Raw genomic sequence first — 25,519 nt, forward strand, 5'->3', positions numbered from 1 at the left:
GCATCTATTTATTTTTCTTCATTCCATACCCTTCAGCTGACATTTAATGATTTTAAATCTGGAGTTTCTCTGGCCCCTAGATTATGAGATTACTCAAGAAGGAGGGGCAGGGTCTGATTCACCGCGGCCCAAACTCCCAGCCAGCTATTTCCTGTTGCAAACATCATGGATCAGGCCAATCATTTCCCCGCACACCTGCAATCACCAGTTTGTCTTGACCTGTGAATACATCTCTGACCAGTTATTCAGGCTGGAACCATGCCACCAATAACTGTCCTCAATGTACGGGGCTGATTTGCCACTAGTGGACAGGGAAGGGTCATTAATTTACTTTTGTCTGCCTGATTGAGGCAGGAAGAATTATTCAATTGTTGGTTCATCTTTCTGCAGAACAAGATACTGGCAAAGGTTAAAAGTCTGCCAATAGATGTGTGCTGCCGAGCGAAGGACATGCGAAGGCCTGGGGAAAGGAGAGACGTACAGGAGAGTAATACCCAGGAAAAGGACGGAGGAAAGCCATCAAGGGACCCGCCAGGAACGAAGCAGGAGCCAGGTGCGACACCGGGCACTCGGAAGAGGAGAACGCAGGAGCGGCCGAGCGCCAGCTAGAATGAGCGAGGGAGGGAGGGACGTGCGCGCCGGGGCGGTCCACTGCTCCCCAGCCGGGGGTCCGGGCTTACGGAGCGTCTCCCCCCGCCGGGCGCGGGATGGTGGCGCCCGGCGGCGGCGACCAATGGGCGGCCGGGATATTGGCGCGGCGGCGGCGGCCCGGGCGCTCGCGGGCTGGGGCGGCGCCGCCATGATGCTTGTTTGCTTTCAATGAAAACGAGGGGGGCGCGGAGGAGGAGGCGGCGGCGTCGGTGGCTGCGGCGGCGGCGGCGCGGGGGCGACGCGGCGGCGGGCTCAGTGCAGAGCCAGGCCGGGGCCGAGCGGGCGTGAGGGCGTAGTGGCGGCCGCCGGGCGGCTGGGGCGGGCCGCGGAGGCGGTGGCGCCCGGAGGGGGAACAAAGAGCGGCGGCTGAGGCGGGACTGGTATGGTGGTTCCACAGGTCAGACCCCGCTGCGCTCACAGGGAGGCGGCGGCGGCGGCGGCGGCGGAGGAGGAAGGCGGCGCGGCGAGCGAGGTGAGCGAGGCAGCCGGGGCCCCCACCGGCCGCGCCCTGGGAACTCGGGTCGGCCGCCCGTCGCCGCAACTTTGGTCGAGTTTGGCGGCGGCGGCGGCCGCCGAGCTGCTCCCCGCCCCCACGCGCGGCCGCGATCGCGCCCCTCCCCGCCGCGCCCCCGCCGGGCCTCCCGGGGCGTGATTGAGTGATTGACGTGGGCGGCCGCGCGGGCGGGGCCCGGGCCCTTCTCTGCCCGTGCTCCGCCTCCCGCGCCCGGTGCCCGCTGGGGAAAGCCGTCTGCCCGCCCCTCCCCGGAAGAGTCTAGGTTCCGTTTAGGGCAGATATTTTCGGGGCACGGCGGGTGGAGTGCATGGCCAAAGAACACGTAGCACCGGATGAGATTTATTTTACGGTATTGCTGAGGACTCGGGGATAGTACTGTTTACTTGAACCGGTTTTCTCCAGTAACCTGAGTCTCATCTTGCCTTTTCATTTTTCAACACGTTATTACTTTCTTTGGGAACTTAAAAAATTTTTCTTTTACTTTTTCCCTCTACTTTCTGCAGAGACCCTGCTACCTACACCTCTCATCAGCCTTCTCTAGCTGTTAAGGCAGATGCCAGTGTTGTGAATGGTCATCTTGGATTGGCCGTTACAGTGCTAGGGTGACTGTTGAAATAATCTGCCTGGATTTGAGGGTCTGCGCTTAACAGTTTCCAAGGTGGATTGTCTCATTATTGCTAGCGCTGAATGTTCTTGCCTACACGTGTCTGGAAATGTAACTTTGGAGAGGAGGCGAGTGAATCAGTGAAAAATAAAATGGAGCGTAATGGCACTTTGTAGTTTCCATAATGTGGTACTATTTATTTACCTCCACTTGAGAACAAGTTTTGTAGGCTGCAGTAGCTGTTGTGGTCATTGATCATCAAATGGTTTTGAAGACTTTTTGGTAATTGCTGTTAAGACAGTTGTCAGCACTCTAAAGTGAGATGATTTAGAATAAATTTTAAATTAATATTTTTAAACCAGTGATCTAATCCAGTCGCCTTATTTTAAACAAAATCATTGAACAGCTGCACATGAAGAAACAGATCCAGAAGGGAAAAAGTGCATTGCCCAAGGTTACTACAGTTATAAGGGACAGGATCAGGTTTTGTGTGCAAAAAAGCAGTGATAATTGCTGAGGATTTTCTCTCTGGGGGTGTTTTAATGGATAGAAGTTATTTAAGATAGTCCTGTCTGGTCAGTTCTCAGTAGGTGAACAATATATTTACTGAAATGACAAGAAGAATCAAGTATTTGACAAAAGATGGAGTATTTTCTTGTGAGACTGAGCTTTCTGAAAGTCATTCCTAAGATAACTTCAGATGTGTCTTGTTTAACAAAAATATAGCTAAAGAAGCTCCCTTTGAATCCCTATTCAATTTGTAGTGTTTCTGTGTTTCTTGGATTTTTGTTGGCAAAGTAAAACTACAGTTGTTGAGAAATATCAGACTGATTCTTATGAGCAGAAACGAGTTAGGATTATAGAACGTGGTCCTCATTAAAAATGAAGACATTGTAGGAATTGCCCACTGTACTTAAAATTTGTAAATGTGCATTTTGGTTGATGCTTAGACATTTCACAGTATCCATTTAGCCTTATTTATATTTTTCAAAGCATACATTTTTTCCTTGTAGTTAAAGAGAAGATAATACTCTATATAAGGCATTATGAAGTAAATGGTTAAGGCAGCTCACAGCTGTATTCTCAGAGTCTTGGGAAGTGAGAGGTCAGTGTCTTGAGTACATTTGTACCGTGCTCACATGCAGGGTTGTTCACTGTTTGGGAAGCTCTTGTTTAAAGCACGTTCATCTAAGAACATGTGTTTTACTGGAGAAAAGACTTGAATTTGTGAGTGTACGATGCTGTATACACTTGTGTTGTGATTGGCCCTTTATGTATCTGGAAAAGAAAATTTTAATTTTCAAATCCCCCAGCTTCTACAGAACTTTCACTAATTTACTCTTTTTCTTTAACTTTACCTGCTGCTCACTTCAAGGTGGTAGCCATCTTGCAACAAAATGTGCTTAATAAAACACTAGGCAAAATTAAGAAATGCTGAATAAGATAAATTCTAGTACTGTGTACATAGCCTATATGCATTAGAGTACAATGGAACACATCATATTCTTGACTTGAACAAGTAAGAGGAAAGGGCTATTTGAATGTTAAGATGGATGCTTATTTAGGCGACCTTAACTTTAACCTTCTGTGAGCTTTGTCACACTCATCCGTTTACGTTTTCTTGATAAGTTATATGTCAGCATATGCTGACCTCTGTGTTGGACACAATTCAAAGATGGGTGTACTGTTTCTGCTTTCTTGTAGTTTCTAGGCTTATTAATAGTTGTACTAGTTGTGGAAGAACAGAAGAACGAATAGCTAAATTTAAGGAGAATGTGGAGTCAGTTTATAAAAAGTAACACTGCATAAGACCTTGCCAAACTGGGGGAGATGGGCATTTGAAAAAGAACCACAGCTGTGCTTCAACGGAAGTATCAGTGTTGAGGGAGGGCCAGTGATAAGGTGCTGCTGGTACAGCTGGAGTGACTTGAGAAGGACTTAGAAAGTGTGTGTAGCCTAGATTTTGAAGAATCAGGCTTGGTAAGCCAAAAGTGAAGTTTGTACCTTTCTCCTGATAGTGAAGGAAGAGGCCAGGATATCCTCGGCAGGGGAGCAAAGTGATTCAGTGAGGACTTAGGCATCAGTGTGGAGAGTAGAGTAGATAGAGGCTGTACATGTAAACATCAAGCCATGTCTTAGATAAGGAGTTAGTGCTCCGAGTCTGCTTTACCTTGGATATGGTATCTCTAACTGCTCTATAATGCAGGGCCGTTTAAAATTAAAATGTCAGTATGTTTTAGAAGAGATTAAAAGCAGTGAAAGCCTTAAAATGGTACACATGAAAGTTGAGGTTTGAGATCTTGTTTTCTCATTTAAACTTAGGCAAACTAGGGAATTGAGCTGGAGAAACAATGTGTTCACCAGAAGTTACAGTTATCACGCTAAGGTTATGAATATCCTGATGGCTAGTTAGGATATGGCCTGTAAACGTGAAATTTTGACAAAGACAGTTTTCTCTACAATAAATTATTGGAATTGGACTATTCAAACTGTATGACGCTCATAAAGCTATTTCAGTCAGTTTTGCTATAAAGCATCTTATAGTTTCCTGAAAACCCCTGTGCTACGCATAATTGTTTAATGGAAACCACATGTGTTAGCAAAAAATGGAATTGGGGGTACAACTAAAAAAATTTGTCAGTGACACGTTTTTAAAACAACTTGATAAAGGGCCAGGGATTTAGCTCAGTGGTTCCGCCACCTGCCTCGCAATCGCAAGGTCCCGAGTTTGATTCCCAGTACCAAAAAAACCCCCAAAAAACAACCTGATAAAAACTCGGTAGCACATTTTTATATAAATACAATAGTACATGTAGTACTTTACCTTGAAAAACACCTGGTGTGTTTGTGCAGATAGCTGTCGCAAGGGTTGCTGTTGTAAGTTACTGAAATGATGGAAAGAGTTCACCAGAAATCAGACGGAAAGTCACAATACTAGAAGTGAGTGGGTGTGGCTCATAACAGGAAACTGATTTAGATGGTAGGTGTTTAAAGTGTGTTTTGTGTGTTTCTCTACAGCTCAGTTCGGCTGGATGTAAGTGTTCTCCTTTCCTCTAGTGTGTTTTTGTAGACAAAATAGCACATAAACAATTCAGGAACTTGCATTATACTTACATTGTTTCCTAATACATCAGTCATGTTGGAATAAGTTCACAGTTTCAGAACTAGAGTTACATAGCAGAACTGATTATGCTTCAATACAGTATTTTAAAGTAGTACTATAACTCAGTTCCCAAAATACTTACTAACAACCTGTGCATCAGGCACTATGTATAGAAATAGGGTTAGGACTTGTGGTCTTTTGTCCTACGTGGGGTTTATAGTGGTGTAGAGAGAAAGACACATAAAAAAATAAAGCACCCATGAAGTTATGTAGTAATTAGGAATGTGTAAAGCATTTGGGGCATGCTTAGAAGAAATGAACTCTACTTGGGAAACGTAAGTCTTAGAGTTCTTTGAGCTGAGTTTTAAAGGATGAATAGGGGTTTGTCAAGCTGAGTAGGATATTTCAGGGGAAAGACCTAGCACATCCAAAGTCAAATTATATACAGCTTAGGCTGTAAACCATAGGATCCAAGAGTGAGAGGGACAAAACAGTTGGTCAGAAGCAGCTTGGGGTTTCTCTGAAACTGTTGGGACTGCAACCTACCTCTGATGAGAATCCGTCAAGAGTGTAGTTAGTAGACAGAGGTGGGGACATAGTGTGAGAGTTCATTTAGGTCTTCGTGAGAGATCAAGGACATCAGTAGAACACGTAGAATAACTTTCAAAGGGGATTTAGCTCAGTGGTTCCACTGCCTGCCTCGCAAGTGCCAGGTCCCAAGTTCGATCCCGGTACCAAAAACAAAAGACACTAGAATTAGGAACAGACAAGCAGGGAGCTAATACAAAGAGCAAAGAATTGGGTATGATTCAAGTTTTTTGAAAGTTAATGTAGAATGTTGCCATGTTAACTGTTGGTATGATTTAACTTGAGCAATAGAGGAATAAACAGATTTGGGCAAGGAAACTGGCAGATATTTATTTAGATCCGTATGTCTAGTAGTTAACTGGATGGGACAGTGGTGAGGAGTCAGATTGGGTTATATAGTTGGCATTGAAGGTTAGATGATCACTAAGGAAGCGTGTTTAAACTAGTTTTTCACATTTTAGGGAAAATAAGGTCTCCACTTGAAAATTAGTTGAGAATTATGGGGACTGTTGAAGAAAATGAAAGTATGCACATGCAAACCTGAGTGATAGGAATAGGAGTGGGCAGCAGTTGGTTGTGAACAGGATTTAAGCAACATTGTTAAAAAAGTAAAAGGAGAGCAGCAGGTGGAGTACATTACATATGCCCGGAGAGGTGAGCATACCGAGAACAGTGGCGTTTTCAGGGTGTGAATGATCCTCAGGTTTAGGGTAGGATGAATCAGGTCTGAACATGAGTCAATAGATTTGTCAGGTATAAGCAGAACAAATTTTTTTTTGTTACTGGGGATTGAACTCAGTAACCTTGAGCTTTCAAGGCAGGCGGCAGCACCGCTGCGCTAAATCCCTGGCCCAAGCAGAGCAGATTTTTGTGATGGCAAGGAAGTGGAAGTCAGATTGTAGAGTGGGCTGGGGAACAGGTGGGACGTTAGGAGGAGGGCTTGTAAACGGCTGTTGGGAAAAATTAAACTAGAGAGGAAGAGAGGGTAGTTTGAAGAGTTGACTGGACTGCAAAGAAGGTAGACTGTTGCTTTTTTCCCTTCTTCAGTTCAAAACTTAGGAAATTTCCACGGTAAATTACATGTTTTTCAAGGATTTCCTTGATTCATGAGCGGAAATAATTTTTTATTTGGTCACAGGAAATTGTTTTGCTTGTGGAATTGATTTAAAAAACAATATTCTTCCTCAGAGGTGGAATTTATCTGTAAAATCATAATATTACATAATATTACAACTTTCAGTCTTCAGTTACTGGAAGACTGAGCTTTATTTTTCATAATCCCTGTGCTAGCTTTGTGCTTATTATGCACAAATGCAGAGATTAAGGAGTTGGTAGTCACAGAAAGAAAAAAAAGTTTATTGAATGCTAATGATGTGGTGAGTACTGTGCCTTACATATGCTTTCTGGTTTAATCCTCCCAGCAGAATTGTGAGGGTCGATACCACCATTTTATAGTGGGGAAATTGAAGCCTTAATGATGAAGGCTAAACGCGTCATTGCAGAGTCAGGACTTCGTACAGGTCTGTCTGATGCCAGTTTGTATCCCTAAGTGACACTGTTTTGTCCCTCCCTCTTTCACACTTCTGATGCTGTGGCTTCAAATGGATGTTTACTGTATATTTGATTATATGGGGAGACTCACTTGCAGGCCCAGATTTATAACTCCTTGCACTATTGGCTGATCATGTTGACATAGTTATTTGATAGTTTTTTTTCTTGATATTTATGACTCTTATTTTCATTTATGAAACAAAAACCTTACTAGGGTCTGTGTAAGAATATTTTTCATGTTGGTCAAAAATTCAATGAAGGAGCCGGGAATTTAGCTTAGTGGTTCCGCTGCTGTCTGCCTCGCAAGCGCAAGGTCCCGAGATCAATCCCTGGTACCAAAAAAAAAAAATTCACTAAAGTATTTTGCTACTTTGGAAAGAACAGTCACACATCTGCAGTCAAAAAGTAGTGTGTAACAGAACTCCATTGAAACCCCCGATTTTTGGAAACAGCATCAGTGGCTTTGGAGTAAGATCTTAGTATTGTTGATGCTTTGAAGAGTCAGTGATTCATGAAAAGTTTGTCCTTAGTTTTAGGGGGACGAAAAGACTAATGGAACAAAAGTGATAATACAGTAAGAACCTCTTAAATGATACTATACATGATTTAGCAGCTAGCGTAAGTGTTGAATTTCTTGTAAATGCCAAAATTGCCACTAGGTGGTGGTAGCTGGAATATTACGATTCATTATAAAACAAGGGAAACTAAATAGAATTAGCATACTTGGCAAAAGATAAGAAAGAAAAGATTGATGTTGACAGCCATCATTTGGTGGTGAGGCTGTGAACTCCATCGCTGTTGGCTTGTCTTATGCCAAAGGAGGAGATTTAGTATGAATGGCCTCGTGGTGCTTACCTTTTTAATCTTGGTGAGATTTTTGCTACACAAATCATGGTTTTGACCTAGTACCCTGAGTAATTAGTAGGCAGACATTAAAGAGCTTTGCAGAAATGTTAGACAATGTCACTTGTTTCACTAAATTTTACTTGGTTTTTTAAAATAGTTTTTATAAAAAGTTAACATGATTTGTTTTATTATTTTATTCATAAATATTTAAAAATTGTTCTGATTTGATTGGTTACTGATAGCTGTAATCCACATACAGGAAAGCTCTTTGAGGTACTGGTTACATTTTAAATGTGAAAGAATCCAGAGACAAAAGAATTTTGAGATTTCTGTGTTGGTATATTATGGAAAGTTTGAAAGTAGCGACTACAGTGAGGAGTTTAGCTTGGGAAAGATGATGTATCTGGGACATAAACTAGGGACTCAGCAACATAATGTTTGGAGAATGAACGTGAAATACTGATCTTGTCAGTTGATGGAGTTTGAGAGAGTAGTTTGAGACAATGATGGACTAGAGAGCTATAGTTTTAGAGCTAGATTGTACTAGGTTCAAATTCCAGGTGTTAGTAAATATGTGTGACCTTGGGCAAATTGTTTAAACCTTAAGCCTCAGTTTCCTCATCTGTTAAATGAGATTATCTTCTATCTTGTGTTGCTATGAGAATTAAATTGAGATCCTACAAATGTTACTGCATAGTAGCAGAGACTTGAGTCAGACTTGGGTTAAAATACCGTTTGTACCCCTTCTCTGTGACCTCACGTAAGTTATTCTCTGGTACTTCTTTCTTTATATAAGGAGACTAATGTGTCTGCTTGTAAGAGTGTTGACGGTTAAATGAAATAATGTGTATACAGTGTGTGGCAGGCCTGACAGGTAGTCAGTCCCCATGAAACAGTGTGACCTGTTACGTACCTAGTGCAGTCCATGGCAGGTAGGTGCCCAGCACATCTTTGCCACCGCCCCGTCTGTGTTCGCTCTTATTTTGCCGTAACATGTTACTAAGATGAAGTTTATGATTTTTCCCCTTGCTTCTTAACTGAGGCTATCCTAGAACCAGTAGTTTCAGTTCCCTTGTATACTAAGAAGGCTTTTTTTAATGTCTGGTTTCCATGGATTTTGCCTTCAACAGTAGAAGCCCAGATGTTAATGTTTTATATTCTTGGTAACACGAGCACTGCTTCTGTTGCTTCTTTTGGCACGCTTAGGAAATGGTTTTACTATCACAACTCATCGCCTTAAATTTACATAAACATTCACTGAGGACTTATTTGCCAGGCTCGGGAGATACAAAATATTTAAAATATAAATGCTTAGAGCTTATATTGTAGTAGGTGAGTTAGGCGTATTAAAAAACTAAGATGAAGTTAATGACTACAACACATTTTTTAAAGGTTTAGGAGCTCAGAGCAGGGAACAGTAAACTCCGGTGTTTGAGATGGGGAAGAAGGTTGTAATGACCTTTTTGAAATTAGGTGTCTGAGTTGGCATTGGAAGGATGAGTAGGGCCTTGTCAGTGTCTGTGGCATTTCAGGAAGAAGCTGTAGCATGTACTAGGGCGTGGAGGTTTGTTAGAGGCATGTGGGAATTGGGGGGATCCACGATAAGGCTAGAGAGGCACAAAGGAGACAGAAGATATAAGCATACCTTACTTACTTGATGAGCCTGTGTTTCCTCTGTTTAATTAGCTTAACGTATATAGTTAGCCCTCCATATCTCAGTCAACTGCAGACGGAAAATATTTGAAAATAAATTGCATTTGTACTATTTTCTTGTCCTTCTTCCCTAAGCAATATAGCAGCTATTTATACATTAGGTATTATAAGTCATCTAGCGATGATTTAGAATATATGGGAGGATGTGCATAGGTTATATGCAAATTCAGTGACCTTTTATGGGAGGGACTTCAGTGTCCTCACATTTTGGTGTACGCTGGGAGTTTTGGAACCAGCTGTCCTGGAACCAGTCCTTTGCTGATATCTGACTGTATTTGGGCTGTGTTTTGTCACGTGCAGTGCCAGATTCCAAGGGGAACAAGATGTAGTTTTAGGGCCGTGAAGTCAGTGTATGTTTTAGGAAAATCACTAAGGACAGTATTTTTGTATTTATTTAATTTTTTTTTTTGGTACTGGGGATTGAACTCGGGACCTTGTGCTTGTGAGGCAGGGCGCAGAACCACTGAGCTAAATCCCCAGCCCACTAAGGACAGTATTTAGATGGAGGAGAGTAGAAGGAAGAACATAGGACTGAGACTGTTGGAATAAGGTTTTGTTTTTTTTTGGTACCGGGGATCAAACTCAGGTTCTTGTGCTCGCCAGGCAGGCGGCGGAACCACTGAGCCAAATCCCCGCCCCTGGAATAAGGTTATTTTTTGATATATGTAATTTGATTTCCTTTGTTTCCTTTTATTTTTATTGAGTGTAACTCAAATAAAAGCATATTTAAGATGTACAGCATGATTTGAGATACATATGTGTTGTGAAGTAATTGCTACAAGTTAATATTCACTTCACATATAGCACTTAATTCGCATCGCATAGAAGAGTTTTATAATAGCACAAGTCAAAAATACTGTACTCTTAAACAGAAAAATGTGGGGCCTGGGATTTAGCTCAGTGGTCCCACTGCCTACCTCGCAAGTGCGAGGTCCCAAGTTTGATCCCTGGTACCAAAAAAAAAAAAGTTACACAGAAAAATGTGTTCAGCTTGTTACTTCCAGAGACAGTTGAATGAACATTCTAGACCTTTTCTGGATGTCTCTACGTTAATGCACTTTCTCTTCCATTTTAAAACATTGTCATTTTCCTACTTCTCATTCCACCAAAAGCACGACTTGGAGCTCATTTCTGCTAATTTACAGAGTCTGCCCAAAAAATGTATACACGCTTCAGGAAAAGAAAAATAGTATGATGGTTTTTCAACAGATGGTGTTACCCTCGTGTGGGGGACCCTAGAGGATGTCATATATCGCAGAAAACCCACTACACTGCCGACCCTCAGAGAAGAAAATGAAAATTCATGCGCAACAATCTCAGTGACCAAGGTTGCCCAAGCAGCAGTTCGCTCAATGAATGAATGTCTGGAAGCTCATGGCCACCACTTTGAGTACCTCTTGTCACTGTAGAGGCCAAAGGTAACTTGTATTAATCTCATGATGTTCAGTAAATTTAGTATTAAAACATGTATACAAGTTTATCTTTTCCTGAAGTGTGTCTGCATTTTTTTGACAGACTCTTTTTAAAATGTGTAGTCTTTATGGAGCTCTTTTCTCACAGTAAGGAATGAAAACAGCGGGCCGAGATAAATTTGGCTTGGAATTATGAGAAATGTGAGTTACACTGTATTTTAGTCTACATATCAAAGCTGTAGATTTCAAAATAGTTTTGTAGGACATTGAACAAAGCTCTTGTTTTAACTAAACTTGCTTTGTGGATAGTGTTCATGGTTGTAGTGTTGGGGAGAACTGTGTGAGGAGTTTATGATCCACCGTGGGGGCTGCAGTGGGGAAGAGAGGGGTCCTAAGTAGCTTAGCCTTGAAGTATGGATGAGATTTCAGTGTACGAATAGTGTAACTCATGGTTTGGAGATAGGGAATGTGGTGCATGTCTGAAGGATAGCAGTTTGCCAGTGGCATCGACAGTTACAGAGACAGACTGTGCACCGTGGCACACATCTGTGAACCCAGCACTCTGGGAGGCTGAGGCAGGCGCTTCCCAAGTTTGAGCCCAGTTTGGGCAACTTAGCAATTTTAGCAAGACCCTGTTGCAGTAGTGTAAGATATATAAAAAGGGCAGAGAATGTAACTCGGTGTGTACTGGGTGGGAGGAGAAAGAAGGAAAAGTTAGAAGTGGGACAAAAGTTTGGAAAAATAGGGCATTTTGAAATCTAAACTGTGGAGCCTGAATTTGTTTTCTTGGTGGTAGAGATCTTAAAAGGGAGTAGAAGGGATGACAGAATCATTGTTTTAAAGCTACGCGGGACCAGAAATCAGCAGGAGAGTTTTGAAGAGGAGGTGTGGGGGGATTTTAGATCATCTGTGTTTGGTTTGCTCACTGACTTTGCCTAAAGGAAAAGTAAACTTTCTCTTACCCTCATGACAAGAGGTAGTTTCACAGCTCCGAGCAAAATGCTCACTGAAGTTCAGCTCCTACCCCCCCCCCCCAAGATGGGAAAGAGAGGAACCATCTTGCTTGATGATTATATTTCAAAAAGATGGCTCCTGGGTCCTTAAACTTTGCAGTTGTAGTCAAAAGTCTACAAAGGATGGCTCTTTTTACTGAGGTTTGCTGTTAATTAGAACTCAACTTCAGGAAGGATGGTATATCTAAATTGTAATTCTAAAATTATAGTTACCAATTAGAAATCAGAGTGGTGGCATACTAAGACTGTTTCAGTCCATTATAATTGTAATTTGTTTTGCTCAGATTATCACAGCTTTGGTCAGTGAAGAGGACCCTCTCCAGTGCTTCCTGTGTCTGCTGACATGATGACCCCATTAAACTTGGCTTTCTGGGCCTGAAAGGTGTCCCATTCTCGCTCTTGGTCTTGTGCTTGTTCACTCTTGCTTCTGTCTCTGTCTCTGTCTCTGTCTGTGTGTGTGTCTGCAGTAATGGGGTTTGCACACACAGCCTTCACACGGAGTCACACACATACACGCTGGCTGCCCTTGTCGTGCTGGAGATTCAGCCCAAGGCCTTCACACTGATTTGTGCCTCCAGGCCTGCCTGCCTTTATTTTATTTTTATTTTTTTGAGACAGGATGTCGATAAGTTGCCAGCTTCGGGCTTGGCTCCAACTTGAGGTCCTCCTACCTCAACCTCCCAGAGTGCTGGGATTCAGGCTCGCTTTATACATTTCCTGCCCCACATTTAAAGTCGGTTACTGTACAGAGAACTTTGCTTCAGTGAACTTTATTTTCTTGGTACAGTGGGCCTCCACAGCCCTTGTTCATGATTTCTCTTTCTGAGGTTTCAGTTATCCTTGATCGGTTGTGGTTCAAAATAATAAAGGAAATTTTCAGAAATAAACCCTTCATATGTTTTAAGTTGTACACTGTCCTGGGTAATGTGTGGTGAAGTCTTGTGCCATTCTATGCTCAGGAAGTGAATTCAGTATCTCTCTCCTCTGTATACACTACCCACCCATCAGTCAGTAGCTCTCTGGGATATCAGATCGGCTGTCATCATATCACAGAGGTAGTGTTCAACTAAACACTTAGTTGCCTAACATCCTCAGAATGTGAGAGTACTAATGCTGTTGATTTGTTTTTTATTTTTTTGGTACCTGGGATCAAACTCGGGTCCTTGCACTTTTGAGGCAGGTGATGAAACCACTGAGCTAAATCTGCGGCCCCTGTGCTGTTGATTTGGATGGTGCCGGAGAGAGGTTATAAAGTGCTTCATTTCAGTGAAAAGTGGAAGTTATTAACTTAATTAGAGAAGAAGACAATTGATTAGTTGGTAAGGTCTACTGTAAAAGTGAATCTTCTATATAGTACTTGAAATTGTGAAAAAGGAATTGTGAAGGAAAAAGAAATTTATGCTGTCAAACTGCAAAAGTTATAGCCGCAGTGTGTGTGTTGAGTGCTCAGTTAAGATGTAAAAGGAACTCTGAAAAAGATCGAAGAGGGTATAAGAAAATGGAAAGACATCCCTTGCTCCTGGCTAGGAAGAACCAATATAGTGAAAATGACCATACTTCCAAAACTACTGTATAGATTTAATGCAATGCTGATTGAAATTCCAACAATATAATTCACAGAACTAGAGAAAACAATCCAAAAATTCATTTGGAACCAGAAGAGACCTAGAATAGCAAAAGTAATTCTGAGCAGCAGAGACATGGCTGGGGGTATCACAATCTCCAACTTGAAACTATACTACAAAGCTACTGTGATAAATACAGCATGGTAGTGGCAAAAGAACAGACCCGAGGATCAGTGGAATAGATTAGAAGATGCAGAAACAACTCCAGACATACTCAGCCACCTCATCTTTGACAAAGGAGCCAACCACCCTCATTGGAGGAAAGATAGCCTATTTATTTATTTATTTGTTTGTTTGTTTGTTTATTTATTTATTTGTACTGGGGATCAAACTTGGGACCTTGCGCTTGCAGGGCAGGCACTAGAACCACTGAGCTAAATCCCTGGCCCCAAGATAGCCTATTTAATAAATGGTGTTGGAAAAATTGGATTTCAACCTGCCAGAGATTAAAACTAGACCCATACCTATCACCGTGCACTAAACTAAGATCCAAGTGGATTAAAGATCTAAATATTAAGACAGAAACACTAAACTTGCTGGAAGATAAATTAGGTAGAACTCTTGAAGACATTGGCATAGGAAAAGACTTTATGAACAAAACCTCAGTAGGACGGGAACTAGCACAAAGAATCAACAACTGGGACCTCATTAAAAAGCTGCTGTGAAAAAAAAAAAAAAAAAAGCTTCTGTGGGGCCAGGGATTTAGCTCAGTGGTTTTGCCGCCTGCTGTGCAAGCACAAGGACCCGTGTTTGATCCCTGGTACTAAAAAAAAAAAAAAAAAGCTGCACTGCAAGAGAAACCACCAACAAAGCTAAGAGACAACCTACAATGTGGGAAAAAATGTTTAGCGGCTGTATCTCAGACAAGGGGTTACTATCTAGAATATATAAAGAACTGAAAAAAATCAGACCCCCCAAACTCAAAGACCCAGTTCAAAAATGGGCATCTGAAATGAACAGACATTTCTCAGACAAAGAAGTAAAAACAGCAAATAAATAAAGGAAAACATGTTCACCATCACTGGTCATTCAAGAGATGCAGATGAAAACAACACTGAGATTCCATCTCACCCCAGAAAGAATGGCTGCTATGAAGAAATCAACCAATAACAAATGCTGGCGGGGGGCCGGGGAGAAAGGAACCCTTCTCCATTGCTGGTGGGAGTGCAGACTGGTGCAACCACTGTGGAAATCCGTATGGAGATACCTCAAAGAACTAGGACTAGAGGTCCCATTTGACCCAGCTATTCCCCTACTGGGTGTCTTCCCCCAAAGAATTAAAAGAGTCATACCACAGTGATATATGTGCACCCATGTTCACAGCGGCACAGTTTGTAATAGCTAATACTTGGAAACAGCCCAGGTGCCCATCAAATGGAGACTGGATAAAGAACATGTGGGGTTTTTTTAATAAAATGGAGTACTAAGCCATAAAGAGCGAGTACCTGGAGTCATTTATAGCTAAATGGATGCATGATGAGGCCATCCTCTTAAGTGAAATAAGACACACGTGTAAATACCGAATAGTTTCTCTAGTGTGAGAAACTGGAAGTGTAAATAAGGGTTAAACTGATTAAAACGAATAATTGATCATTTGAAATAGGAAGAAAAGGTCCAGAGGGGTAGGGGAAGTGGGAAGGGAAGGGGAAAGGGAAGAAGGGCAACGAAATATTATGAGAAAAGAAAAAAATGGGAACAGTCTATGTAAATAGGGAAGGGTGGAGGGGGTGAAGGGTGCACAGGGAATGGGGGAAAAAACAAGAACCAAGATTCATCATGTACAGGTACAAGCACCTGATGATAAATGTAAATGTATTGTATACCTAAAATGTACCAATAAAAGAATTTAAGCAAAAAAAAAAAAAGATGTAAAAGGAGTTAAATTATAGGGTTTGTTAGTAGCCACGATTTCAGGTGTACACCAAAGGCTTTGGAATGTATTGCCTCACTGATTAAAGGGGGGACTTCTGTATTAAAGTGCTATTGCCCCAGAGGTAACACTGCTTTCTGGAACACTTCAGTGAACAGTCAGAACTAAGTTAAAAATCATGAGTTTCTATTGATACTTTCAAATCAGTTTAGTATTGTTTTCGTTTAATTTCTTTGATTAATAAAAGTTATCTTACCCAGTGTTCTTGGTTCCTAACACTGAACGTAAGCACTCACTTGCTTAATCTTACAGTTTGAAATAAATAGTTCAGTGTGATACCCGTAGCCTACTTTATCATCCTTTTCACAGCTGCCTGGGTGTATGATAACTTATTTAACCAGATGTTCTTTTTTATTTTGTTTTGTTCTGTTTTTTTGAGATAGGGTCTTGGTTTGTAATTCAGCCTGGCCCTGAACTCACTATGTAGCCCAGGCTAGCCTCGAACTCACAGCAATCCTCCTGCCTTTGCTTCCCGAGTGCTGGGATTACAGGTGTGTGCCACCATGCCTGGCTTAACCATATATATATATATTTTGGTTCCGGGATCAAACTTGGGACCTTGTGCTTGTGAGGCGGGTGGCGGAACCACTGAGCTAAATCCCCAGCCCGTAACCATATATTTTTACTGGGAGTCATTTAGGTGGTTCACGTTTTTTTTTTTTTTTTGTCCCAAACAATGATTTTGTAGTAAGCACTTATTTAGAAAAAGTACATGAGTTGTATGTTTGCTTAATAATTGTCTGGAAAAACTTTCATCTGTCCACACACATGACCAGGTGCTTGAGTATAGAATACTTTTGAGGTAAGATTTATATAAAATGATAAATATTGTCAACCTAAAATTAACAATAGAGAGACCTCTCCAAACCAAAGGCAGCTGGTGTCTGGGGCATGCGTATGTAAGGCTTTGGGGAAGCTTTTAATGAAAAGTCCACTCCGTTGTCTTGAGGACCATTGGTTATGGGGCTTGTTGCAGTAGTTGGTGATAGCTTATTAGTGGAGGGCACTCTGGTGTGTAAGCAGTTTACCTGGAGTACAGTAGTCTCCCTTCAAATGTATGTTCTGGGACTCCCCCCAGTGAATGCCTGAAACTTGAGGTAGTACCAAGTTCTCTATATACTGGTTTTCCCTATACAGTACATACATATCTGTGATGAAGTGTAATTTTTAAGGTAAGCATAGTATATTAATAACAAACTGCAAAACTAGAATTCATTTTTCCTTATTGAGAACTTTTCACTTAAAGGATTCACTTTATTACATTTCTTGGTGTATCTAAATTCCCATCATTACCATTCTTGCTCTCTGGGGACTTTATTAAGTAAAATAAAGATTTCTTGACCACAAGCACTGTGATACCACAACAGTCCAGTCTGATATCTCAGGTGGTTTCTGAGTGTCCAATGGGGAGGTAGTGCATACAGGCATGGATATGCTGGTTATAGATGTGACTCAGGTCATGGGCCGAGCAAGATTTGATCACACTACTCAGAACATGCAGTTTAAAATCTATGAATTGTTACTTTGATTCCATTTAATATTATATTGTTTGTTTCATTTTGCATAATTATCTTATTTTGTTTATTATTCCAGTTAATTTCAGGCCACGGTTGGAGGATAACTGAAACTGGATAAGTGAGTACAGTAACACTGTACTGTGGTTTTGAGGAATTTCTTACGTAGTTTCTGTCAGAGACATATGAGTTAAGTGTTGACCCCTGTTTCATGGCCTTCTGCCTCCATTTTGTTAGGGGACATTAGTGACTCCATTTTGATAACTTTCACGGACTAGACTTTAATCCAAAATTTGAGTTTTGACCAGTATATAAAGCCTTATAAACCATACCCCAATTAAGATATCCAGTATCTAGATACAACCATGATTGTAATTTTTATCACTGTAAATTCACGCAAATGGAATCTCCTTGAGGTCTCTGATTCAGTTAATGTTTGAGATTTACCCATATTTTTGTGTGTATCAACAGTTCTTTTTTGGGGGGGCCATCAAACTGTGGACCTTGCACCTAACAATTCATTTTTTTTTTAATTGACTAGTAGTTATTTGTGAGGCTATATTAACATTTGATTCTCCATTTCACTATTGATGAACATTTCAGTTGCTTTCAGTTTTGGGCAACTTTGAGTGAAGTTGTGAGCATTTATATATGTATGTTCTTGTGGACAAAAGTTTTTTATTTCATTTGGATTAATACCTAAAGGTAAATATACTGAATTATAGAGTAATTGTCATCTTGGATGTTAGTAATTTCTTTGTTTTACCTTTTTTGTGTTTTTTACTGTAAAAACATTTTATTTGTATTTTGAATATTCCTGGGAACATATTTACGTATACTTTTGTTACTTGGTTTAAGTCCCAACATTGTTTTAGAAAATTTAGTATTCAGGTACTTTTTTCCATTAGGTCTAGTCTCTCCCGTTTTATCTCAGTGTGTCTTGTCCATGCATCTCTATTTGCAGTTACTGTATTTAGTGTAGTGCACTCAAAGTTTTCTAAGCATAAGAAGCATTTGTTGCGGCATTTCAGTGTTATCTTAGTTCTGTTGCCCTTACACAACATTTTATATTTCCTAGTTTATTACTGGTATAGTCATGTCTTTCAGAAGGGGCACTTACTTCAACAAAGTGGCCTCTAGACAGTACTAACCAAACTGTTCTTTACCGTACACCTTTTTGTATTGGGTGATTTCTCTCAGGGTAAAAAACTGTCAATTACTGTATTTCTATACAGAAGAAATTTGCATATGAAGAAATAACTTTTAATCAGTATATAACAAGCCATGTTTTGGATGTGCTGTTATGTCTTGTGCATGTGAATAATCTTAAACCATTTATAGGCTTACCTCATACAGCTAATGAGGATTTCTTTGACTAACTGGTCAAAACCTGTTTCTATCTTTGAAACACAGTTCCACTTTCCACCAGCAGGGAGACAGTAAGCGTAATCTTAGCACCTTTAACCTGTAATCAGACACCCATAAAGCTTGACTGCTGCTTCCAGCCTCTGGAGGATTGCTCAAATCTTTTGGGCTTCGGTTTTCTGTTGGTATGATGGAGATAATTTCAGCTCTGCAGGAAGAACCAGTAAAACACTAGGACTGCACAGAAATGGAAGAGAAACAATATCTTAGAAACTAAATGAAATACGTATTTGTGGGATGGAGTGATCAGCTACATCAGCAGTTAATCATAAACAATGAAGAAAGGGTCCAGGAAATGGTAGTATTATATAAGAATGTGAAGGCGGTGGGTTTCTTTGAAATTTTTTGGTAGAATGTTAACATTTACTAAGTTGAATGGGTTTAGCTGGGAGAAGGCAGAACATACACAAGCCTTCTTGCTGGAGATGGAAATGAGCTTAGGCCTTTTTTCTTTTTTTTTTTTAAATAGAGGAAGTAATGCCATATATATGTGTACTGAAGATCAAGATCCAGCAGACAGGGATGAGATGATGAAAGGAGAAAATTGCCAGAGTACTGTCCTTGAAGAGGCAGGATGAGGGGATGGGTTTAAGTGCCTAGGTAGACTCATCGCTAAGATTGCAGGCAGTTTGTTCACGGTAACCGAAAGTATAGACGGGTGTAAGAGGGAGTGTATAGAAGATTCTTCTGACTTTTCCTTTTTCGGTGAGAAAACGCAAGTGAGGCCATCAGCTGAGAAGGAAGCTAGAGGCGTAAAAGCTACCCATAGTCTAACAGGTTTAAAGAGACAACCAACCCGCTAGGAGTGCAGAACACACTTGGAACTTCCAGTCTGATTTCTGGGCAGCATTTTTGGTGCTTGCTCACTAGCTTATTTTTTCACAGGGTCATGAGTTTTACCCTAGTTATATTTAGCTGTGTAGGTATATATGGAGTAGGTAAAGAATTTGTTAAACAAAGGTTATGGTTTACCCAAAAGAATATGATGAAGTGAGACAAGGATGAGGGATTTCAGTAATATGAACAGGTGTGATATTTAAAAATAAGCAAAATGGGGCCGGGGACTTAGCTCTGTGGTTCCGCCGCCTGCCTCATAAGCACAAGGTCCAGAGTTCGATCCCTGGTACCCCCCAAAAAAAAGCCAAATGAACAAATGTGTCTTTAGTATTAGCTAATACTTAGTTCATCCTCAAATTTCTCTGATTTTCAAAAATGTCTTTTTGCACTTTATTTGTTCAAATTCATATTAATTTGATTGCTGTGCCTGTTAAATAATTTATTGTCTGTTCCTCTCATCCCACTTTTTTATGCCATTCATTTGAAGAAATTGGGTCTTTAACCACATAGCGCTGTCTGTATTTTTCATCTTGCTAGCTGTGAAAATGTTTTAAAGTTTTACATTGTAAAATACATTTAAAATTACCGTCATAACCAAGCATACAGTTCTGTAGTATGAAGTTTTAAATGTATTCATGTTATTTTAAATGTGTTCCTCTATTTCCTTTTCTGTAGACTGGTGCCAGATCTAGAGAGGCTCTATTGCTTCAGGTTCGTTGTTTCTGTTTTAGTGAAGAAGGGGCAAGGGCCCTACTGCCTGTTAGTGTTATGTGCTTGCTGTCACCTCATCAAGGAGGCACAGAATGGCTGCCTGTCTGGATGAGATTGATCGATGCCTTCAGGTCTTGCAGTTGTTTAATTTTTCCGTGGTTTCCTCTACTGCCCCTAGTGGTTTTATTAACTATTAATGATCATTGCCTGCATTCATTATTTCATAAGTGGTTATAAAATAATGATTTTTTCTAATTATGTAACTTTGCATTTATTAGCTGGAGTTCTATGAAGAACATTCACTCATCTTGTTTCTGCCAGAAATGCATGATCAATGCTTCTTTTGTTTTCCAGTATTCGGGTGACTTGGTTTTATTTTAGTTAAAAGTTTGAATTCAGGCCAGGCATGGTGGTGCACGCGTACAGTCTCAGTGCTCTAGAAGGAAGAGCACGAGTTTGAGCTCAGCCTGGTCAACTTAGACCCAGTCTCAAATTTTAAAAAACTAAAAAGGACTGCAGATGTGGCTCAGTATGAAGGATTTGGATTCATTCCCCAGTGGTGCAAAAAAGAAAAAAGTATTCATGCAGTTAATGACTCAGTTTGTAGTCGGTACTGTGGTGCTTAGACTGTCGTGCTTAGCCAGTGGAACCCTGCCTACCCAAGGGCTTGTCTTCTCAACAGCTACCACTCCCTTGGTGGCTTCAGGCTTGTTTATATCTGTCTTATCCCTGACCCGAAATCGAAATCATCAGTTTCTCCAAGGAGTTCATAGTGCCTTGTAATGGGAAATGGTATTTATAGATCATAATATGGGTGTCTCCTTTTTTTTTCCTTGGTACTGGGGATCGAACTCAGGACCTTGCACTTGCGAAGCAGGTGGTGGAACCACTGAGCTAAATCCCCTCCCCCTGGGTGTCTACTTTTAAAAGGTTTTGTTAGTTTTATATATTTGATTCTTCACAATTCTAATTAGTTTCTTTTTTTCATTCAATAGGTATGCCCAAAGAAAAATACGAGCCCCCTGACCCTCGGAGGATGTACACAATTATGTCCTCTGAGGAAGCAGCAAATGGAAAGAAGTCACATTGGGCAGAGCTTGAAATAAGTGGTAAGACATGGAAGCATGAATTTATGGTATAGAAATAAAGATATGGTAGAAAATTAAGTTTTCTAAAGCCAGTAGTGATTGTAATTTACAAATGCCAATTTGTCTTAGAAGCAGAAAGATTCATTGGAAAGAACATGGTTTGAGTCAAAGTTCAAAACCCACTGTTGTTTATTGTCTCATTTTCAGAGTCCCTTTATAAAATAGGGATAATAATATAAAAAATGAAAATGGGACATATGAAATGCCTAGTGCCCAGAAGTTTGTTCTGGTAGTTAATTCTCTGATAAAGTAGGATTAAGCTTTTGCATTTTCAAATAATACATTTCTAATAGGATGAAATAGCTATCCTATATAGGTTTGGGGTTAGCTCTATTTTTCTGTATTTATTTACTTTTCATTCTGAGTCTCTGAGGACAGCTTTATTCAGAAACAAAATCTTTTGGGGGGGTGTTGGTACTGGGGATCGAACTCGGGTCCTTGCGCTTGCAAGGCAGGTGGCGGAAGCACTGAGATAAATCCCCAGCTGGAAACAAAAATCTTAGAAGAGCTGAAGCAGATCTTAAAGTTACCTTTTATCTTAATGCACCCTAGATGTATTCAACCAAATTTGGTTTCAAACATTTTTGGTAAATTGCAATTCTGTAGTTACAGATTTTGGATTACATCTCTTTTGTTTATAGGGAAGTTTACCCTATTTCACAGCATGAGGATAATCTGTAATGTGCTTAGTGACCTAAGGATCATGGAGATTATATCTCCGAGGCTAAAGGGATTCTCTACTCTTTCCTCTCTACTTTATGCTGGGAACTTGATGGCAATTTTGAATCACTGTTCTCTCCCTGCTCTGAAGTTGGGGGAAAGTTCTGTGTACAAGACAGGAAAGAAAAGGGGAGAGTTCTGTAAAGTAACATTCTTAACAGTCATACCTTTACCAACTCTCCTAATGGAGGATAAACTGTTCAGTGAATAAGTCTTGTAACTAACAGTCACTGATAGTCACTTTATTGTTTTATTCAGTTCTTAACACGTATGTGTTAACACTGTATGTGGAGAAATAGTTTAGGGTTCCTGCTGAGTCAGCTATTTCAGGTGGTTCATTTAGCATCAGTTTCCTAAGATCCTGTACTGAAAGATTCTAGGGATCTGAGGTTATTGAACCCTGGGTCCACAATTAGTTCTAGTGGGAATGGGTGGTGAGTTCTTGTGCCGTTTGGAAATAACCAGATGAGCTGGATGGCTGTCTACTAATCATTGACTTTTTAAAGGCTTTGTTATGAAAAATAAATAGGTAACACTATGCAAACAATATACTAATGAACTGTTACAAGGCCTTTTAACCCTTGCCCTGGTCAAGCATTTTTTGCTTTGCCCAGAACCCTCTCCATATGCCACAGCTGATCACAACATCCATGCTACTCTCAGGAGTAGCCATTGTCCTGACTTACAGTAATCACTTCCTTGTAGTGTTACTAGCAAACTAAGCGTTACAGTTTAGCCCTACCCTACTCCTTTTTTTTTTCAATCTAGCATGTCTCTCTTTCCAGGTTTTCCCCTCCATCTTTTTCTTGCCCTTGCAAAATACCTGGTGAAGAACCTGAGCAGTTTGACCTGTTGTTTCTCTGCAGTGTGTATTTGGCAGATTACATATTCTTTTTGTAATTCAACATTTCCTGCAGATGGGCAGCTGGATCCAGAGGCTTGATCAGACCCAGAGATAAAATCTTTTGACAGGACTTGGGCTGATATTTTACAGGTGATATCCTATAGGTGGTACTGTGCTTTTTCTTCTGGAGTCACACTGGGTCTGAATGCTCTCTGTTTACTGCTTTTTGTTACCAGAACCATTAAGTCTTTGAAGGTTGCAAAATAGTGATAATTCTACCAATGTATTAGCTGAGATATGTATGTACTTTCTCTCATTTACTATTTGATTACCTAATTTCTATAGAAAAGATAAGGAAAGAATGTTTGCGTTTTTCCTTTCATTTACCAGTTTTCAAGGCAAACTACCATCCTTTGAGGGTAACCAATTAGTTTTTTTAAATAATTAGTATTGGAACCAGAGCTGAGTTCTTAGGTCCAGAAACAGAAGACACAAGACTGAACCTACAGGAATACAAACGCAGGAAGGCTTGTCTTGAGACTTCTGTTTGAGGCAGAAGGGAAATGCACCTATGACTAAGGACATGTCAGGCCCGTGGCTTCTAGAAAAAAGGAAAAGGGTAGTATAGAAAAAATTCCCTTCAAAAGTTTTCATCCAGGTCCTCCCTGCAAATAAGGGATTCAAACTTGTAGAGAATGTCTGGTCCTGGCTGGTCCTTGCCTGAACTCTGTTACTACAGGAGCTCATTGGTCAGCTTTAATTACTGGGGTAAGGAGAATTTTTCAGTAGGCTGACCCTTGCCTACCTCTGTGTCAGTAAGATGTATTTGTAGCTGTTGTGCTTTTAACTCGGGGTCTGCATGTAAGTCACGTAACCCACTTATGATTTGTTTGATTTTGCTGTGAAACCATAATACAAGCCCGTTACCAGCATTTGATTTTTCTGTTCACTTTTGGGTGATCCCCAGCTATCTCAGTATTAACTAGAGTATTTAAACCTTTAGGTTTCAAACAGTTGGCAAAATGCAATTCTAGTTAAACTGACACTTAAATTGTCCTTTTGGTGGATAAAGGAGAGGCTGTTTAGTTGATTTTTGGATTGTAGAGACAAACTTGGTTGTTCTGGTAGCTTACTTGCTATCGGTATGACAAGATTTTTCTTGGCTCATCTTATATTTTGCCTCAGACTTAAAATGAGACATTTTTTTCTCCAAGAAGCCTGTTTTTCTTTTTAAGTTGGAAATGTTATTTCAAGACCGTAAGCTAGGAAATTAGGATTCTCTCCCTCACTCTTTCTGTGTGTACATATATATTTGTATGTTTATGAATAAAAGATGAAATATATTTGTATAACTATTATATACATACAGTATTGATGTGTGTTGGAGACCAGAGGAGAATTAAGGCCTAATTGGCCTCCTCTGTGAGCACAGAGGAAAAAGGCTGCACACAGGGGTGGATGCATATTAGGGAAAAGTTGAGACAGCTGAGGTTAAGTTGCTTACCAGAGTATGTATTAATGGATACTGTTGGAAAGCAGGTGACTCTTGTGTCACTTTGATTGCTTATGCCGGTGTTTGGTCGAACAAAGGCAAGTGAGCCCGCAGCTGGGCGTTCCTCTGCCTACATACTAGAGACGAGAGCCCCCTGGCCGCCTGCTTGTTAAACTGATGCCATGTCTCTTTGACATTCATTCTTCTTGACCCCCTGGGCCAACAAGAACAGAGAAGAAAGTAGTGGGTCTAGGTCCCGGTTCTGGAGCAAGACCTGCTGGTTGGGCTTGGCTGCAGGTGGTGCCCAGACAGGGACTCGAAACTAGGGAAAAGCTGCGACTAGGGATCTGAGACCAGGGTATATATGACAATATTTTTAATTTTTTTTTTTCAGTACCGGGGATTGAACTGAGGACCTTGTGCTTGTGAGGCAGGTGCAGTGCCACTGAGCTAAATCCCTGGCCCATGACAGTATTTTTAGAGATTAAAATATATTTGTACATTTAAAGTTAAAACATGAAAACATAGTGATACTTTGGATTGAAAGTTAGGATAGCAAGATTTTTAGTTAATCTTCTCTCCTTTAATACTCAGTCTTGGTTGTCAGGTATATGGGATGATAGAGTTTGACTGTCCCATAATTATCCTGTATTAAACACACAACAGTCTCAGAATAATAGTGCTGATAATACTACACCAATATGATTATTGAAAGCAGGTAAAACTTTGATTGCGTGTTTTCTCCTGTCCATGCACCATAACCCCCCTCCCCCAGCTTTTAACTATTTTTTTTCAACAGCCCAGGTATTGCGTTTGATCTGGAGAATTCATCTTTCAGATTAATTTTCTGTATCTGGGTATGCTTGCTCCTCTGTTTTAGAGTACCTGAGTTATCCAGTGTCTCCTTTGAGCTTCTCCAACGGACCTCCTTCTCTAACCCTCCGTACTGAAATCCTTTCTTTTCCTACTAATATCTTTTTTTTTTCTTTTTTTATTAAGTTTATTTATTGGTGCATTTTACATATACAGTACACTTGCGTTCATCATTGGGATCTTGTACCTGTACATGATGTATCTTGGTTCTTATTTTTTCCCCATTTCGGGCCCTCCGTTCACCCCCTCCACCCTTGCCTATTTACAAAGACTTTGTTTCCATTTTTTTCCTTTTCTCCCATTTTTTCTTTTCCCTTCTTTCCTTTTCCTTATCCCTCCTATTTCCCCTATTCCTTTAGACTTTTTCTTCCTATATATTAGGATTGAAAGTCCCATTTGTTTGTT

At 40.5% G+C, this 25,519-nt stretch overlaps 1 protein-coding gene across 7 annotated transcripts in view; it reads left to right on the plus strand.

Annotated features, from left to right (window-relative positions):
• Positions 1 to 531: 531 nt before the first annotated feature.
• The window catches only part of Cnot6 (CCR4-NOT transcription complex subunit 6), a 56,975-nt gene continuing 31,987 nt past the window's right edge, over positions 532 to 25,519 (plus strand). For 2 of the 7 annotated variants that reach the window (XR_002388680.2, XM_021242631.2), the window contains exons 1-2: positions 532 to 553; positions 21,033 to 21,146. Coding sequence is in view for 6 of the 7 variants with exons in the window: in XM_021242631.2 (XP_021098290.2) it covers positions 21,035 to 21,146 (112 nt within the window). In the remaining variant the exon portion in view is untranslated. Of the gene's footprint in view, positions 554 to 804; positions 1,124 to 6,998; positions 10,989 to 20,001; positions 20,038 to 21,032; positions 21,147 to 25,519 lie in introns of those variants that run through there. The other 5 variants (XM_087195017.1, XM_021242626.2, XM_004836748.4 and 2 more) reach the window with 5 other exon arrangements.

This window comes from Heterocephalus glaber, unplaced genomic scaffold (genome assembly GCF_053883595.1).
Source record: "Heterocephalus glaber isolate CG9 unplaced genomic scaffold, H.glaber_assembly_v1.0 deba00001606, whole genome shotgun sequence".
NCBI classification, from domain to species: domain Eukaryota; kingdom Metazoa; phylum Chordata; class Mammalia; order Rodentia; family Bathyergidae; genus Heterocephalus; species Heterocephalus glaber.